Below are 20,859 nucleotides of genomic sequence, written 5' to 3' on the forward strand. Positions count from 1 at the left end.
GTTGTTTAAGCCACGTGAGTTAAAAACAACATGACTCTTGTTGGCAGGACTGAATTTAAGATAGGGGAAACAGAAGCACACATCCTTCAAAACAGAGTACTCTAACCATGGTTGTAATGCATACCAGCCAGCATTAAATGATGGTGATGCAGCATCGAATGCATGCTTTGGATAGCTAGCTCATATTGGCTGGGATGATGCATCATCGTTCAAGGTGGGCTGAGAATGGGGGAGGGAATTGATTCAGGGCAGCGCTTGTGCAATGCACAGGGACAGAAGCAGGAGTGGGAGGAGCAGTAGAGGGAACCTGTGATGTGCTAGCAGCAGCATAACTACCTCTAGTTAGCAGCAGCACTAAGCTTACCTTTAGGCACTAAGTACCGATACGTCACAGAACAACAGCATTCAAATACAAACTGTACGATTGTGATAGTACTAGCTAAGCTTATGTTACATCATATTTGACAGCAAAAAACTAAATTTCCTTTTTCAGTCAGCGTTTTCTGATGTTTTTCAGGCTTAAAGGTCAGTTCTTGTGGTTAAAGGCATGCTGAATAATCTGAACGGCCCATCCAGAAAATTGACTTAAACAACTACTTAACACATCTCTGAATAGACGTATGTTTCTCCTTGTAAATTCTGAGGTAACGATTGGACATAAGTCCCCAACCTAAGCTGCCATCTCTGAATATGACCCTAAAGTTTTCCATATTTAGAGTAGCATTATGCAAATGCTTAAGTCTATTTTTGGCTGACCCATTCAGTGGTTGACCCACTCAACCCCACTGCAAGGTTGCTAGAACTTTCTTGAGTAGGTGGTGTTTCCCCCCCCCCAATAGCATCTACAGGTCAATCCATTAACAAGCAGTAAAACAGTGTTTAGGGTTAGATTATGTTTGATATATTGGTACTATTTCACACTCTGACAGTTCTTTAATATAATGAACATAATGGCAGCGAGAGAGGGAGTGAGAGAGAGAGAGAGTGTGTGTGTGAGAGAAATAGTTTTTAACTGAATTATTACAAAAGTTTGGTTTTGTATATTAGTACATACCAAGTGTCACCTGAAATCAGTGAAACAGAGGAAATCAGTGAAGAAAATGTAACCACATTCTATACGCTTCATCATAACCCTAAACCTGACCCATTATAAACAGAACAAACCGACACCAAACACACAGCAGGATATGAGCCATGCCATTTTAATGTTATATTTGCAACACAAGAACCTTAGAAATGGATAAAATCAGATATATACACAAATAATAAAGCATAAATGTAATGTAAACGTACATTGAATAACTGCACGGATTATTTACCCAGCACTGCCAAGCTACCACTGTTGGGGCCCTTGGGCAAGGCCCTTAACCCTCATATTGCTCATTTGTATAAATGCGATAAATGTAAGTTGCTCTGGATAAAGGCATCTCCCAAATGCTGTTAATGTAATAAATGGTAAATGGCGCACTTATATAGCGCTTTTATCCAAAGCGCTTTACACTGTGTCTCATTCACCCATTCACACACACACCAATGGTAACAGAGCTGCCATGCAAGGCACTAACTTGCCATCAGGAGCAACTTGGGGTTCAGTGTCTTTCCAAAGGACACTTCGGCATGTGGAGTCACGTGGGCCGGGAATCGAACCGCCAACCCTACGATTAGTGGATGACCCTCTCTACCACCTGATCCACAGCCGACCCAATGTAATGTGTGGAGAAATTTATTTGAGTTTAATTTGGATTATTTTTGGACTGTTTTTAAACCATCCCAAAAACATGGCACCAGCAGACTTGCATTTCACATCCTCCATGTCCAAAAACTACCACAATATGGTGTAAAACTAGTAACCCTACTGGCGCTGTTTTCCCAGTGACACACACTCCAAGGAGGTGGGGTCAATTAGCATATGAACAAATCGACTAACTTCTGCGTTTAACATTTACGTATATTTTTAACATTTATTTTTATATTACCATTTACATTTATATTTCACAGTTATTTTTATTTTTAATAGCTCTAAAATCAGCTAAAATGCTCAAATTTCATGGCCACTTTGGCACTATAACTGGCCGAGGCACATAGCTGATGTCATTTGAAAGCTAATGAACAGTGCTTTTTAATGGGTAAATCATACATATTGGTGGTTACAGTCTGCAGCTATTATGCTATCAGTCGACTCCCGTAATTGCAACAGGGTGCTTGGTCATTTTTGATCATTTTTTCATACTGTTGTTTATAAATGCTCCATATTATAAGTGCCAATAACAAAGTGAAGCAAGAAAAACAGAATTAAAATTCATTTCCATAACCAAAAACAGAATCGTCTAAAAATGCAAATTAGTCTGCAGTTAAAAGAGAGACTTTAACCTTGGACTTTTTGAAAGGAAACATGGCCCGATTAAGAGAGTTGTTAATTGAAACAGTGGAAAGGATGATAAAACTCCTTCAAGAAAGAAATCCAACAAGGAGTGTGGTAAAAGATGTCAATTGTTCCCAGACAAGCTGTGTCTAAAATTTGGTGCAAGTATAAACAAAATGGGAAGGTTATGAAAGGAAAACATACGGGTCGACCAAGAAAGACATCAAAGTGACAGGATAGAAAACTCAAAGCCATACGCCTTGAAGACAGAAAATGCACGACAAAACAAATGGAGTCAATGTTTTTGACAGAACTGTAAGAAATTAGCTGAATGAAATGGGGTTTATGTGTAGAAAAAACAAATGAAAACCAGCACTAACACCTAAACAGAGGACAACAAGGTTACAGTGCGCTAACGAAAAGCAATCATAGATTGTAGATGATTGGATGAAAGTGATATTCAGTGATGAATCAGTGATGAATCTGCTTTTCTTCATGAAAGGCAGATCAACTCGATGACACGGCCAGTAAACAGTCCGGATCTCAATCCCATTGAAATTTTATGGTGGAAATTAAAAAAATTGTTCCATGACGAGGCTCCATCCTGCAAAAGCTGATCTGTCAAGCGGTATTTGAGAAAGTTGGAACCATCTTGATGGAGAGATGGTTTTTCATTAGTGAAGTCAAAGAGTTCCAGCCATCATAAAAGCTGGAGGAGGAGCAACGAAGTACTAATTGTGGTCTTTTTTGTTGATCGTTATTTTTTCTTCTACTCGATTTGGATAAAAATACAACATTAATTATCCATCTTCAACCGCTTACTCCTTTTCAGGGTCGCGGGGGAACCTGGAGCCTATCCCAGGGAGCATCGGGCACAAGGCGGGGTACACCCTGGACAGGGTACAACGTTAATTAAAAGTAGTTTAATTTTATTTATTTGAGGTATGCGTCACGAAGCCAGAATGTTCAGCTATTAAACAAAAAAATGTTTAGTGTCATGTATATCTGTGATTTGCTTAATTGCTACGAAGTAAAAAAAAATTCCAAGTGAACATCCTCTAAGTGTGATGATCCAATCATTTTTTTCCAAGGGGTTGTATATACATACATAGAACCCCGAATATATGTGTATATATAATGTACAGTATGTAGTGTGTACAAACGAACTGTAAAATCAACAGCTGTGCAAGTGCTCGCTCGCGCGCGCGCTCTCTCTCTCTCTCTCTCTCTCTCTCTCTCTCTCTCTCTCTCTCTCTCTCTCTCTTTATGTTAGCTCTGTTTATTCACTAAAATGAACGCACCCTTGGGTCGGTAGTGAAGCCACGTCTGAATAAAGACGCACACTGAGACTAGCCAAACAGAAGAAAATGTTTAATGTCTAAACCTGTAAATCGATCTGACCTCCTGGTTTTCTCTTACTCACTCATTTGATCACTTCTTGTAAGAATATGAATATTTCGCTTCCTTGCCAGTGCCGTGTTCCCGGGTAAACGCTTATTTCAGACATATTCACACCCACACCTACACGACGTGCGCTTAACGAAGCCATCAATCTCGAGATTAGTTTAGCGCAGTCTCTTTTTGGCACAGGGCGCACTGGGCCAAAACTTGATTTATTGACAAGCGCGCGCACAAATTCCCGAAGCCAAAGGGACACCCTTCCCTGATTTGACACACTGGAGATCCGGTGCTCAATTCCGGTGTAGACGTCTGGAGATATTTTAAAAACAGATATACTTATAAACATTTACATATACATGTATTTAACGTATCTTAGTTGATCCTTGGTGAGTAACGTCTGATCTGATGTTGCAGAGTCTAATCTTCACCAGGGTTGTTTCCGCGTGTTGTTTTGATGCCTGAATAGTGATGAAGCGCTGTTCATATGGATTGAGCCCTCCAATACTACAGTGTTACGTTTAAAAAGCTTCGATTTGGCCCAAATACAGGGCGAATCCAATCAAGGAACGTACACTGATTGGTATGATGGAAGACTGTATCTTCCTGAAACTGGACTAGAAAACTTCAGCCACGCCCGTCTGGTCTGATCAGTTGTTTAGTCTGAGATGAAACTGCCTCTTCGGGATAACGTTAACATTGAGGCATCACAAATTACAGATTATTAAGGAAAAAAATGAGAACATAAAACGTTGGGCTTCTAATTTGGCACTGGTAATGCCAATTGTATTTATATGGTAATGTATTTAAATATATTTAAATATCATTTTATTTTTTTCAATATACTCCAACGTTAGAAAATTCTATTGAAAAAAAAAAGCCTCCACAATAATCATGAGTTTAGTAAATAATGTTCTATTGATTTTTTATTGATGTTTTGAAAGACTCAAATTGTTCATATCTGTCATATATATATATTTCAAACAACATTCGCTTGGCTTAGGTTAATTCAAAGTTTAAAAAAAAAAGGTTTAAATATCCTCAGGTTTGAACACCCTACCTTTTTAAAGAATAATTTGAATCTATTCGGCAATTCTTTTTTGTTTAAAACACAGTTTTATTATCAATTTCATAAATGAACCACCGAGATATTTCCAGAAGCTGAGATTCTTAATTCTTCTCTCTTTTTTTTAATAGTTTTGCTCATAGTCCCATAAGAGCATATAGAATTCGTTCTTATTCTAACAGAAATACACACACACACACACACACACACACGCACACATTCCATCCGAATACATCCCTCCTTAATTTGTGCTTCGCGTCTACACATTTCCGCCCACAGCGGGGCCTAAAGGACTGTACAGACCCCCCCCCCCCCCCCACCACCTCACCCCCACATTAAAAAATATAAAAGATAAAAAAAAAAGTTAAAAAAAAAGAAAAAAGAAAGAAAAAGAAACGACAAGAAAAACAACAAATACCGCATGTGCGTACATTTAATTCTGTAATATAAGACATGTATAAATTATAATAACTTGTCCTTCAATCTTTCCAGTTTTGGGGACCATGTTAATTAACTTTTTTTTTCATTTAATTTGAATAAGTGCAACTGCATGATGCTTTCTCTAAAAGAATATACTACTTTATTAAACGTGTCCTCCAATACGCAAAGGCTAGCTTCATGACTGGAAAATGTCATTGTTTACACAGTTTTGCACAGCAGGCTGTTGAAACTTGGAGAGTTCGGGTCGTTCATGCGGAAAAAAAAGGTCCGTGACTGTTTTCATGTGTCTTATCTGGTCAAGGGTACTTGCTCCCTCTGGTCAACAGAAGCGGACGGCGACTTGTTGAGAAAGGCCGGCGAGAACATAAGGAAAGCATCATCTCTGCTAGTGGGCGAGCACGTGACCTCTGCGTTTGTCGGCGACCTCTGCGCAGTCCCGTTTGATTGACAAGCGAGGCACGAGCAAGCGCTCCCGCCGGGACCGAAGACGTGACCCGCGCTTGCGTACAGCGACGGGTGTCGGAACGCGCAAAGCAGCTCGGGACGCGGATAAGGATGAGAAAGGAGCCTGAAAGTGTCCAATGAGCGCAAAGGGTTAGCGAACGCAGGCGCTGCAGCTGCGGCAGCCGAACCCCCTGCCATGCCACTCAGAGGAGAGTAGTAGGCTACGGGGAGATGGGAAGAAAACGAGTATGGCAGGTTGCCCGCGTGGCTCACCATGTAGCTGTAAAAGGCGGGATCGGCTGGGTGAGGCCAAGTCATCGCCAGCCGCTGCCTCTTGTCCTTCATACGCCGGTTCTGGAACCAGACCTGAAATTAAAAGCACACCCACGTCTATTACTCGCTCAGTTCTTCTGTGTGTGTCCTTTATATTGTTAACTGTGTCGGGATGCTACCAGTGAAGGATGCTTTGGAAAGTAATAACATGAAAGGAAAATGATAGAACTATAGCCTGTAATTATTCTGCAGTTTAAACACATTACCTTAACAGTTCAGTTCATTAATCCCGCCTGATATTTCATTATTATTTGCGCACGAATGTTTTTCATATAAGGGTATCACTTCTACCTTAATGGTGGTTTCCGGCAGATTTAGGGCGGCCGCCAGTTCACATCTCCGTGGACGGGACACGTAATTCTCCCTGTAAAACTCCTTCTCAAGTCGAGCTATCTGCTCCCTCGTGAAAGCTGTGCGGTAGCGTCGCATCTGATCCGACCCGTACGGAAGACCCCCGGGGCATGTGTTCACCTTTCCAGCATCCACTGCGCTCTCGGTGCTGCGACTCGGAGACTCCCGTCCTGTAGAAATCAGTGATGTGCTATTTTTAGGCTTTCTGATAATCCGACATCTGGACTAATATTATTACAGGTTCATTTAAATATTACTTTTACATCAATACGTTCAGATCTACTTTTAATATTATTTAATCGTTTATTAACAGGGGGAGAAAAAAAAAACCAAGAAGTGCTACATGATAAATTTCAGTTTTCAGATATACCCGCAGCAGTCTCATTGTAAGCCTAACAAATTCATTCAAATTAGAAACAATACAGTATTAAAACAACAACATAATACTTTTTTTCTGAGTTTGTTTTGTGTAGCTTAATGATGTTGATTATAAGATTAATACTACTAATAATAATGATAATCATCATCAAAACAAACTCAGAAGAATTATCTGGTTTCTTATAGGACTATGGTAACTGCAATAAATGAAATAAAGTCTTTAAAATATATCACAGTGTAAATAATAGACATTTGTTGACAGTTCTCGAATTATTTGAAATGGGTAGCATTATTTATTTTATTTTTGGTTTATATACTTTTGCAGTCATGACTGAGTTGTGAATATGTCACGCATAGTCTGTAGTCTGTGCCACTGTGTCTTACGAACAAAATTATTATAAGCACTGACATATACTCACTGGTCACTTTATTAGGAACACCTTTACACCTGCTCGTTCATGGAGTTATCCAATCAGCCAATCATCCTGTCAGCCAAGGACTGCAATCTACAAGCTACAGTGGGCACAGGCTCACCCAAACCGGACATTAGAAAATTGGAAAAGCATCACCTGGTCTGACGAATCTCGATTTACGCTGAGACATGCATTTGGCAGGGTCAGGCTTTGCCCTAAACAGCATGAATCCATGGACCCAACCTCCCATGTGTCAACAGCTCAAACTTCTGGTGCTGATATAGTCATGTGTGAAATGGTTTCTTTGCACACATTGGGTCCCTTAATAATAGCAAATCGAGCATCGTTTGAATGTTACGGCCTATCTGAGTATCGTTGTTGATACTCGATTGTTGAAACCCCTTTATGGCCATGATTTACGTTTTTTTATAATGGCTACTTTCAGCATAATAATGTTCCTGTCACAAAGCACAAGTCGTCTCAAACCGACTCCATGAACATGACAGTGTACTTCATTGGCCTTCTCAGACACCAGATCAGAATCCAGTAGAGCACCTTTGGGACCTGGTAGAACTGCAGCAGTGATTAGGAATGTTTCCAGCACCTTGTGAAATCAGTGCCACGAAGAATTGCTGCTGTTAGTATTAATCCAGGATTAGTATGGTTTTCCTAATAAAGTGGGCCAGTATCTGTATGTATGTATGATTGACACCAATTAATAAATTCCGGACGCAGTGATCGAATAAACTATGTGTCAACACCAAAAACACGCAGTAGGTACTTTAAAAAACAACAAGAACAACAACAACAACAACAACACACACACACACACACACACACACACACACACACACACACACACACACACACACACACACAATGCAGCATGTACATCACGTACGATTCAAGGAAAGCAACATAAAGATCGGTCTTTACCTTGGGCATCCATGCGTTCAGGGGTGCAGCTCGCATCAGTCCCGTCATAGAAGTCTGATTCTGCGTCGGAGCTGCTTGCTTCTTTCTTGGGGAGATCTGAGAGCTCTTGGTCCTGCGCACACGGCTTACTTGTGTGTCTCATTTCCTTAAAAGTGCCGCTCAGCTCTTCCGCCCTCGTCTCGTGTACTCGGTCTCGTGAATACTGGAAACAGTCCGGGGTGGTGCAGTTTCGCCGAGCCGCCTTGTCTTGTTGCTCGTCAGCAACTTCGGAGAAATTCGAGCCCAGATATGTGTCAGTGTGACCACCCTCGGCCCTCATCAACCCGTCCTTTAGACTTTCCATAACCTATTACTTTCGGTGCAAACGAAACACTTGGTCGCGTGAAGCACGCGGGAGAGGAAAAGCAGTGAGACAGACGATCGCACGAGCTGTGTTGAGCGCGGCGCGAGCTCTGGGCCGGATCACCGTTGCCCTCCCTCTCCTGTTGTGGAAATGTCATTCTTAACAGGGCAAAGCGTCATAACAGAAAGCGCAGTGACGCCACACACGTGAATAAACAGACGAGGCTGAGCAGCTCAGATAAAAAGGTGGCGCGGGGCGGGGGGTCAAAAGTTTAAAAACATGACAACACTGTAGGTAAAGCAGTACCGCATGATATATACCACTATAAGAAAATACATCCCGGCATCCAGGAGCAATAACTTATACCATTATAGGCCTAGAGGTTTTATTTTTATTATTATTATTTATTTATTTATTTATTTTGCGAATTTAATGTATTTCTTTTGGAAAATTCAAGAAAATCCAGGAATACAAAGGACATGGTGGGTGCTAGGTTGTGTGCTCGTGTATACAAGATCAGTGTAGTACATGTTACGATCAACTACCATTTTCGCATAATCTGCATATTTAAAAAAACAAAAAAACAAAACAAAACAAAAAAATACGGCTTGAAATCGGGTTGAGAACAATGCAACAATGCGAAAATGAAAAAGAATTAGTTCTGTTTATTGTGGGTCACCAACCAACCAACCAACCAACCACCCAGGACAAGGTGGCGTCTCTTCTTCCCTGTCAATCATGTTGCCGCGCAATTCAGAAATTCAGCGTTTGTAGGCGTGCCTTTTTTTTTTTTTGGAGGAAACCGTGAACAGAGCATCTATTTTAAAATGTAAAGAGTTTGTCTGAGTAAACTTCCACGATTGATTAGACCTTTTGAACATTAGCATTTTAAATCAAACCTAGAATCCGTTAAAAAAAAAAAATCCATTTGAATAGCGTGTAGTCATAGCGGTACTCATTCAAATACTCATTCACTCAGTGATTGTAATTTGAATATGCATCCGTTTTAATAATTGCAACGCAAATGCATATGAATCAAAGGGTTCAAATAATGAGAAGGCAGCACCTTTTTTGGTCGACTGAGATAAAAGTTCTACAAATTTAATAATAGTTCATACCTACTAATCATGGGAAGATGTGCAATAACTAAGATCTTTTATTTTATTTTATTTTTAAATGTCTCCAATTGCCTGCAGATAAATACAGTCAGGAATGTCAGTCCAGGAATACATATATGTAGTAGTCAGTTTAATTGGATTTGAAAAGTAATGGAAGCAATGGGATGAAGTTCTAGAATGATTACGTTTTGAATTATGCAGTCAGAAATACCACTCTTTCACTTAAAAAAAAACAAACCCTTAGGTGTAGCCTAATTATACGGATTAAAATGTCCTGTTGATATATGTGACACAGTATGATGCATGTGTCCTGCATTAATTACACGTCACTAGCTCACTAGTTCATAAAACTTATACGCATGTTTGGAAATAACTACTTCCATGCTCTTTACTTTACTTTGATTTGCTCTTAGCCTGGAGTCGCGTGCTACATCACTGGTGCATCACTCCAGCAGCTAACATCTGTGTACTGAGTTACACATTGTATCCTAACATACTTTAGAAGTCGTTTCAGGCAGTACCTAAACTAACTACTTAGTAATGGTAGATTTCTACTTTCCATTGCTAAAGACGTAATTAAGACATTATTATTAATAATAATTAATTGCCCAACCTATTTAGCCTTTTTTAAAAAAATCAGAAAGAAGTAAATGAGACCATTGTATGTGGCCATGATGACTATGATTTTCTATAGTCAAAGCTGTCCTTGTGCGCCCTCACCTGTTGAAACTAAGAATGACACAGGAGGTATTTTATGGCATTCGACCCCCCCCCATTCCTCCCTCTCTCTCTCTCTCTCTCTCTCTCTCTCTCTCTCTCTCTCTCTCTCACATGCACACACATTTTTGATGGCTATTAAAAATTTATTTAGTCACAAAAATATTGCTGTAAGATTACGAGAGGCACAAATTATTGTATTATTGTCTGATTATTAAAAAAACAAAAAACAAAAAAGCATATTTATGAAGCACCCATATATTATCCATATAATTTTCGCTTTTATACATACAATTACAGTCATATTTAAATTTGAAGATCAAATCGATCCTGAACGTTATTTATGCTGTGTGAAGCGTAAATATAAATATTAAAGGTGGAATATTGAAGAGGTATTTTACCGCAGTGCCTTTTCTACAGCTCACTGTAACACTTCTGTTTTGCTCACAAAGAAATGATCATGAGCTTATGCGCATAAAAAAAATGATCCAGAGTATAAAGTAGGCTGCAGTACGTTTAGCTAATTAAAAGCTTTTCATACTCGAGAAATGAACCGCGTTTGGGAAGAATGACCATAAATGTACATTTAAACGATCCACGAAATGTCGTAGGCCTATTTTGAGAATAATCCATATACTACAACACGATTTGTCCAGTATGATAGTTTGCGACTGTAACGTCAAATAATGCTCTTACAATACGCAGTCATGTAACAATGTTAAAGTAGCCTAATGCTTAGATTACGCCGAAGTCATTTCTCCTTTACAGTTAATAGAAATCCTTCAAAAATTAATTTTAGGACCTCCTGATCATTTACTATATAATCAATAACGAATTCGTTTTTATGAACACTTTTAGCCCTCAAAGTTGAACATGAACGCAACATACCTAAGCTTGCCTTAACGCTTAACTTGAATTCAGTGTAGTGCATCATTGTAGGTACCCCCCCAACCCGGATATTACCACTTTACTAGGAACACCTATACCCCAGCTCGTTCATGCCATTATCCACGCCAGCCTGCAGCACAATGGCAGCAGCACAAGACACCAAGTCATGCCTATACAGGTCAAGGGAAAATGTGACTTCTTGTTGGTGTCAGTGTTTCAGAAACTGCGGATATCCTGGCATTGTCACGCGCAACAGTCTTTGGAGCGACAAACAAAACGAAACAAAACCAAACAACAACAACAACAACAACAACAATATGTTCTATATGCAGAAATGCCATATGAGAGATTATTATTATTATTATTATTATTATTATTATTATTACTACTACTACTACTACTACTACTACTACTATATTCACTATTTATTATTATTTCAGAAATGTGAACTTTCAACTTTTAGCATCACTGCACACACTCAGAGACTCCGCCTCTCTAAGATACTCTTTTTATACTCAATCATCCTACTAACCTATTCCCAATTTCCCTACTTAGTTCGTCCAGCTGTTTCGGTTTACTAACACTTACTTTTCCAGCCTTTTGTTGCCCCGTCCCAACTTTTTTGAGACGTGTTGCGGTCATGAAATTCAAAATTACCTTTTTTTTCCCGAAAATGGTACATTTCCTCAGTTTAAACATCTGATATCTTTTCTATGTTTATGAGATTTGCATTCTCTTTTTGTTTACATTTTACACAGCGTCCCAACTTTTTTGGAATTGGGGTTGTACATTAATATTATCTCTAAATATTATGTTACAGTGACAGCAGGTTGGATGTTGAACAGTAATTTGACAAATCGCGTGGGATTCAAAGTTTAAGCATGTACACACACTTTTAAAAACTATTTATTTATTTATTTATTTATTTATTTATTTATTTATGCCCAACAGGTATACTATGTGGTATAACCTGGCCTTACACCATGTTACAGGCTTGACTATACAATCTTCTATAGTTTCTAGCTGTATATTTAGAACAGACAAGTCCAGTCCGTTTCTCAGACTTCATTCAGACTATTGTGTCATCAATATTTGAGTGAGTTTTGAAGTTACCAATCCATCTTTGTTCAATTTTCCCTTTATAGCTCTATTACAGCTATAAACACATAGAGTTGTTTGGGTTGATCTTGTTATGAAATATTCCATAGGTCATAAATGCCGTCAGCATACTATAGTAGGGGGGCCATACTGTGAACATACTACATTTGAGAGCATTTTCCTGTCAATTTTGGAGGAAATCCACCTTAAACTTTGCCTTTCTGTCCATTAATAAATAATTTTAGGTGCGTGTTCACTTCTTTTAATGGACCTTTTGGGTCCAAACTACATTTCTCTATGTATCTTTTATACATAATTTACTATTACTGTAGCTTATATTTTTCAGTTAAAGCATTTATAGCAATCTTTGAACTATGGATTTTTGTGACAAAATATTGATGACAAAATGTTCTGAATCAAGTTTGGGAACAGTAGATTATCTGCGCTACCACACTGTATAGTTACAGCTATATAAACAATATTCAACCTCAGACAGTATCAGATACCAGACACCACACTAAAAAGTCTAATACCAGTGTAACAAAATATTTAACACATAATGCATACTATAAATTAACGCAAACTATATTAGAGTTACATTTATAATCAATTTATAATCAATTAGAATGCAAATATATCTTTTAAAAAAGCATTTCGAATCTATATGTCACTTTTGGCATGCCATAGTCAGAGCTCCGCCTCATTGTAACGCTTGCGCGTTCGACAGCGAGATCAAGAAAGTCCGAGTGTCTGATGTTGTTCAAGTCACATGATCCTTGTCCCCTGCCACGAATGCCAGGAGCAAATTGAACAGGGGAAGAAGATCAGGTAGTGAAGATGCGGTCTGATTTGAGTTTACAAAATAGAGTTTACGGGTACGGCTCGAGTTCATCCCCCGCGCATGCGCAAAACGTCACATGTTGAGAAACCTACGTTCCCAGGGTTATACAAATCAAATGCAAACCCGTCAAAACGAACATTTTTATCCTAACATTTAAGAAAAGCAAAGTGTTTAACCGTCTGTTATTATGAATAGTATTCAGTATGGTGGTCTAAACATCCTCCATTTTGCTTCCTTGAAAAATGCACTTAAGATGCACTTCTGATTGAGAGTACTTTCCATACTACATATTGAACATGATTTCCAATTTTGCATTCACAGTGGGTGGGTTAGTATCAGGTAGGGGACACGGACCAGGTAAGTGACAGGGCCAGTTGTATTGGAGGCAACATGCACGCAGCACTCACACAGAATTTTAGACTCTCCTTCATGCTGGGGTTTCCCCCTGTTTTTTCCAGACGTGTAGCAAAGGTGTTTAGGTTAGCATGCACGTTTGGAGAGAGTGAGACAATGCCATTTGTACAGCTACTCTGATAATGACGGGGTAATGAACGTTGCTGCCACTGTGGTAGAAAAATAGACATGTTTGGATGACATTATACGTGACATTTCATACCAATCTTTCTGGTTTTGCATTTCTTTGAATTAATAACAACAACAACAACAATAATTTTCCAGTAAAATGTGTGAAATGTTTACACTGCGGATTCGTTCCTTTGTTCCGACAAGTAAACTAAATGACCTACTTTCTCTTGACGTCTCTCTCTCTCTCTCTCTCTATTATATATATTTATATATATATATATATATATATATATATATATATATATATATATATATATATATATATATATATATAGAGAGAGAGAGAGAGAGAGAGAGAGAGAGATATGTGTGTGTGTGTGTGTGTGTGTGTGTGTACAAGCACACACACACGCACACACACAATGCCCCGAATAAAAGGCTCTTCTTCAAAGCCAGTAAATATGTTTGCCTTTGGAGCACAATATAGTAAAATAAAAGAACCAACCCTTCGGCGTGTGTGCAGTGACGCTGAAGGTTTCTGCCCATGCTACAGTATTTGAGGCGTTGGGAGTGAGAACGGGTTGCAGGATGGGTTCCTATAGGTTGCGTCTGGCCTCTTGAACTAGTCTACCAACACTGACACTTAAGCTTTAACACTATTAGCATCCAGAGCTGTAATGAATGTCAACGAACGAGTTTAAGCCATGGTTCAAGGTCAAGGAGTGGCAGTTGTAGTCCAAAAACCGCCTTTTTAGGTTATAGGTTCTCAAAATATTTTTAGGTTATCGGCTATACGAAAAGCCTACGTGAAGTTTCTAGCCTATTTATCGTTCGAATGTTATAAATATAGGGCTATTAATTACACTGTGTGTTAACTGTAGGTTCTTTTGTACTCGTTAGATTAAGCTATATAACTTATAATTATAAATATAACGTCTTAGCAAATTATACATTTAGGCTGTCATACATTTATTTATTTATTTATTTATTTATTTATTTTGAAATGCTTTCATATAGGCTAGGCCTGCTATTTTAGTTAGAAACAATAACAACAACAACAACAACAACAACAACAACAACAGAAAACATAAAAGGCAAGCTTATTAGTTTATATAAAACCGAACACTGGTTATTTATTATCTTGATTTAAAATGATCAGTTTATAAGCGGACACTTTAAAAAAAAAAAAAAAAAAGTATAGCCTAAATTAGGTGCTCACTTCGCTTAATGTTAATTCGTTATTAACGATGTTTAAAATCTGCACAAACATCAGACGGCATTAGATGAAGCCTATAACAGTCCAACACGACACAAACTTTTAGGTCACTTATCAGTTGCTGTGAATCTTCCAAACCGCTTCTTTAATGCTAGGATTTGGACATTGGCCTTGTAGTTCCCCTGATTTGGAGGGGAATTAGGGTTAAATTTCATTAGGAATTTTAGTCTACTAAAACTAGACTGCACATCATCACGATATGCGGCGTGAAGTTAGTTATTCAGAATGTATGTTTGCCTCGTTGAAGGAATTTTTTCAATAATTGTAGGCTACATAAAACTCTTGCTGCTTCATTATTGGTCGATAGCGTGTTTTGGAGTGTTTACTACCAACACACAGGGCTTAATGCCGTGGAGATAGGGCATCATTTACTACGGGTCTTTTGTAATTCATGTTCACTTTTATTTTACAAAGTGATCTTAATATAAATTACAACATTTATTTGGCTTGATTCATTTTAGGCTATCATATTGCATATACTGTAATGTCTATGTAAAAAAATAGTAATTATTTGGATGATTTAGTTTAATTCAATCTGATTATTTTATTATTATACGGAGTCCAAAAAAAAAGGCAGGAACCAACAAGAGTACTGAGTAGTACTATCTCTAATCTTTGGTTTTCATTTTCATGTGTGTGTGTGTGTGTGTGTGTGTGTGTGTGTGTGTGTGTGTGTGTGTGTAAAAAGTAAATACAAGTAAATCACGTCTTTGTTATTTAACTCCCATTGGTACCTGACTTTTCGGACACCCTGTAGTTCGATTAAAATAAAGTGACATACGTTTATACAAACAGAGAATACGAAATTTCGTTTAAAATATTGGGTTAATGCCCAAGAATAAGTAATGAGGAGTTTGATTTTTAGACACAAATAAAGTTCAAGTGCTTGCTATGAATCAAGGAATGAATAAATTGATAAATAATATAATTACACCGAGTGGACCATTTTTTGTATTGCTGAAAAAAATAATTGAAAAGAATCTTCTGTGCGTCCTCCTAAAATTACGGATAAAACGTGTGCACGCGCAAACTCTTTTGCTCTTGAACCTGCATACTGGACTGCTTTCCGCGTAAGATATCCGATAGGCATCTATACAGACGTTACTTTTGACACTCTTTGGACAAAACCCGCTCCACACTTCTTAAAAAAAAAAAAAAAAAAAAGAGAGAGAGAGAGAGAAAAACTGGAGATTTTCTATCGAAGTTATTCAACTGCAAGGAGCCGCAGTAAAAAATTACTGTTATTAAAATGAACGGATTTACCTTTCATACAATGCATCATACAAACAGAAGACCAGTAAACGCAGAAGTTATTTCAGAAGCGTTTAAATCAGTGGACCATTATTTTTTCACTGAGACGCTCCTTCAAATCCTGAATGGACCAATAGGTCAGACATTCAACTTGACCTTGGCCAGGCCGCACATAAAACACACACACACACACACACACACACACACACACACACACACACACACACACACACACACACACACACACACACACACAACAGACTGTTGTCTGTCTTAGTATCTCATAAACTCAAGGGAAGCCGCCAGGACTTTAATCACATTAGCAAAAGTGAACCTTTCTTTTCAGCACTGAGATACTTTGCGGTGAAATGTGTGTTTGTTGTATAGGGCATTAAGTGTCGGTGGTAAATACTGATATATCTACAAAAAATGTGAAATGTCAGTGCGAATAAAGATATTGATAGAGATAAATCAACGCACTTTCGGAAAATACTTTTTGAGAAAATCACTTTTGCCCATTCTGTCCATAAATACACTGAGCTGTTATTTGTACGTCGATGTGCTCGGCTGATTACAGGGGTAACCACAGAATTAGTGGAAGTCAGGATTTTTGATTCCGACAGAGCAGCAGAATGTTTTGTCTGCTTTCCACTATTATAAATTATGTTAAGCCTGTAGAAATGAAGATGTAGGGCTTTAGATACATTTGCACACTTATCTTACGTACCTCTCTACCTCCTTTGACTGGAATGTTCGTTTATAGCGCCGCATTTTCTTTAGTTTAAACGCGTACGATTGAAACGTCCTCCTAGACATATCACGTGGACACACGAACCAATGAAAACACGACCTTGGGAGGCGGTTAGGGCGAGTCTGAGTATCTGGACTTCTGCTGAATTAGTTTTCTGTGCTGCTGTTCATTTCAGAAAACGTTTAAGTGACGGAGCAGCACGCGTCGATGTCCGACTGGCTATGACAACGTCACTGGTCCTGCGCCCGCGCTGGACCGACCCGGTGATGTTTTTATATGACAACTCCAGTGCTCTGGACGACGCAGTCAGGAACATGGACGCATTTGCGGGAGGCAATTTTGCACCGAGCTCGTGCAGAAATCTCATAGCTCCCAGCGCTGCCTACACGTCGAGTAAAGTGACTACTGCAGGAGTTGGTGAGCCTGGAAAACAGTGCAGCCCGTCCACGGCCTCGCAGGGATCTGGTGGCGCATCGCTGCCTTATGGGTATTATGGCAGTGCTGGATATTACTCATGCCAAGTGTCTCACTCCCACTGGGTTGGCAGTGGGGTTAAACCGTCCGCTCATTCTCCAGCCTCTGCCGCCTCGCAACACGGAGATAAATATACGGATATGACAACCCCGTCGGCCGAAGATTATCTCACTTCTCGAGCCAAGGAGTTCACATTCTACCCGGGCTATAGTTCGAGTCCGTACCAGCCCGTTGCTGCCGGCTACTTGGATGTACCTGTGGTGCAGGCTGTGAGCGGGCCATCAGAGCACAGGAACGAGTCTTCTTTACTGCCTGTGGAAAGTTATCAGCCGTGGGCGATCAGCGCTAGCGGCTGGAACGCGCAAGCCTACAGTGACAAGGAGCATTCAGGAGACTTGTGGAAATCATCTGTACCAGGTAAAAAGAAACATCATGCATCAGATTCTTCAGGAATGCGATTCTACGATTATATAAAATATTATAACGGTAAATATTTAATGTTGCTGCTGCATGGTGAGCACAGTCATAACCACATGCATAGCATGAACTGAAATCAAATGAAATTATTTTCATGAAATAATATCAAATTTGACTTTCAGACCAGTCGAATGACGATGTACTGATGACTTTTTTTTTTTCAAACAACTGCATTTTGGATTTTCTTCCTTTCAGACGCAAGTTCTTTCCGGCGCGGCAGAAAGAAACGCGTCCCATACACCAAGGTGCAACTGAAAGAACTCGAGCGCGAATACGCGGCCAACAAGTTCATCACCAAGGACAAGCGTAGGCGGATATCGGCCCTGACCAGCCTGTCTGAACGACAGGTGACCATCTGGTTTCAGAACCGGCGCGTGAAAGAGAAAAAAGTTGTCAACAAATTAAAAACTAACGGTTAAAAACAACAGAAAGGGACCATCGGGTCTACGAACGGACACACAATGCTATACATGTCAGTAAACGTTTTAGTGAATTCTTCGTTTGCCTGGACTACCGGTTCTCACACAATACTTTTGTCAGATTCAAATGTTATGTTGAAGCGCAGCGACGTTTTCCGCTCTGCGCCATGGCTGTGGTGTGCAGTGTGTGATCTCCACAACTCTGGACTCACTAAGAGCTTCACTAACTCTCTGTGTTCTGAAAATCCTATATTTACTTCTCTTAAAAATGACACGAATGTGGGTGCTGGCTAGTCAGTTGTTGACTGGATCCGTGCTAAAATTGAACGTTTTTTGTTTTTTTGTGCTCGTGGTCTCACACCTTGTGCTCAACGATAAATATAAGGAGAAACCTCTTGATAAATTCTTTCCCTATTTCATGTACAGTACCAGTTTAATAGGCTAATTATGTCTGTATAATTAGAATAATTTATCCTTCTCCATCTAAATAGCCTTCTGGAGTGATAGAGGTCATCTGCCTGTATGTTAAACGAATGTTTTTCAGGTACGTCTCAATTAAACCACTGATATGCTCAACGATTGAACCGTTTTCTTTTGACGTCACCATCTTCAATTCACCAAAAGAATCCTGCCTGAAATGTTCAGTCAATTTATTCACGCCTTTGTAATAGGATTCGTAATTCCTCACGTCAACTCAACACAAATTGTATGCAAAAAAAAAACAAAAAACGCAAATAAAATTATTTCATTCTTATAGCTATTTCCAACTTCCTTTTTCATTTTGTACGGAACATGCTGCTCTGCAATCATGCGTGGAGCAACATCGCCATCTACTGATGAGTGGATTGGTTCCGTTCATTAACAGTGAATACTTCCTCGAAATTGTACTGTGATTTCTGGTCCAGAAGTCGTTTCCCTTAACGCAAACAAACATAACTGTTACTTGAACTTATGAATAGCCTACATACGATATTGCAAATTCTAACCATTAGAGCAGGCATTTGACATCTTTCACTACTTTAATGCAGTTAGTTATGTAGTGAATTCAGGCTTGTCCGATATAATCATATTGTCCTTACACGATATCACATTACCACGATATGCAGTGACTTTATCTCAGATTATATTATATTATATTATATTATATTATATTATATTATAATTTATTATATTACCAGACCTGCCAACTATTAATCATCAATAATAAAAAAAAATGTGAATATTAAACAACCGAAAATCTTTATTTTAACTGCATTACTGTGGAATCGCTTAAAATTCACCTTCCAGCTGATTTTTTTGGGGGGGATTGAGACAGTCCCATACTGTACAGCTGATAATATTATTTCTATATGCCACAAACCATAGCATACAGATAGGATAAACTGGTCATTTCAAATTAATGAATGGAATTAAAATGTGTTTGCTCATCTACTGTATATTATTATTATTATATTATATTATTTTCTATTAATTGTTATTAAGCAGCAAAATGCATATATTATAGGGTAGAAATAACGACAGGCTGTACATAGATCGATTCATAACACATTCTTGAAATGTCTTTTATGTGCTAGAGAGGAATTTATTGTTGTTCAAAATCTATTAGGGATAAATCTAATCTTGTATCCTTTTATTACTGTTCATTACAACTTTCCATAAAAAAAATCCTTGTTATATTAAATATATATAATTAGACATATTACTTAAACATCTATATATGGGGCATCTTCCCACATGTATATGTATTGACTTTAACTAAATTGGTAAAAATGTGAATCTTGACAAATGTCATTTGAATAAATTTACTGAAAAGGAGTGTTTCATAATGACAAATCAAAGTACAGAAGCCCAGTTACAGAGAGAGAGAGAGAGAGAGAGAGAGAGAGAGAGAGAGAGAGAGAGAGAGAGAGAGAGAAAGAAAGGGAGGCCTATCTGAAAGACAAACTCATTTCTTCATGAAATTGTTCAATAAAATGCAACACTTTTTAAAACCGAAAACATGTAACAATAGCAAAAATTACAACGCAATGAGACTAAATTGTTCCACTCAGTTATAGGTTGTGATAATTTATGTCAACATGAAGTAGTGCACACACAATTTATAAATATGCTGAAGTGAGTTTTGGTGCCATTTGTGATCAAGAGAAAAACTAAAGTTAGGGGGGTCATCTTACCACAGGGGGCGTCTTTCCTCATCCATCCATCCATCCATCCATCCATCCATCCATCCATCCATCCATCCATCCATCCATCCATCCATCCATCCATCCATCCATAATTCACTGGCTAAAGAATGCGTGGACATGATAAGATATATATTTTTTCTGAGTAAAATGATATTTCTTGCGCTCCCTAATGAGCAAATTCGAAATGGCACCTAAAATTGATTTAAAAATCCGACTGATCTGTTCATTAGCATTGCTCATAATAATGGTTCCATCATGTTCATTTAAAAGACTAAGTAAAATATTTAAAAAAAAATGTAAATAATATAAGATTTGCAAATGTTTTAAATAATGCTGCTTTAAGAGAATCAGGTGATCAAAGAGGAGCTGTACA

General features: G+C 38.5%; 2 protein-coding genes across 2 annotated transcripts; one reads left to right on the plus strand and one right to left on the minus strand.

The window, feature by feature from the left end:
- Window positions 1-5,228: 5,228 nt before the first annotated feature.
- On the minus strand, window positions 5,229-8,885 carry evx1 (even-skipped homeobox 1). The gene is made up of 3 exons (XM_017455016.3): window positions 8,123-8,885; window positions 6,336-6,565; window positions 5,229-6,077 (listed from the first exon to the last, which is right to left on the minus strand). Exons 1-3 carry the CDS (start codon window positions 8,463-8,465, stop codon window positions 5,556-5,558), a joined length of 1,095 nt encoding a protein of 364 aa, XP_017310505.1. The 5' UTR covers window positions 8,466-8,885; the 3' UTR covers window positions 5,229-5,555.
- Window positions 8,886-16,912: 8,027 nt separating this feature from the next.
- Window positions 16,913-19,725, plus strand: hoxa13a (homeobox A13a). The gene is made up of 2 exons (XM_017455018.3): window positions 16,913-17,821; window positions 18,077-19,725. The coding sequence occupies exons 1-2, from the start codon at window positions 17,017-17,019 to the stop codon at window positions 18,298-18,300; spliced, it is 1,029 nt and encodes a 342-aa protein (XP_017310507.2). The 5' UTR covers window positions 16,913-17,016; the 3' UTR covers window positions 18,301-19,725.
- The last annotated feature ends 1,134 nt before the right edge of the window (window positions 19,726-20,859 follow it).

Source organism: Ictalurus punctatus, chromosome 24 (genome assembly GCF_001660625.3).
Source record: "Ictalurus punctatus breed USDA103 chromosome 24, Coco_2.0, whole genome shotgun sequence".
Lineage (NCBI taxonomy): Eukaryota > Metazoa > Chordata > Actinopteri > Siluriformes > Ictaluridae > Ictalurus > Ictalurus punctatus.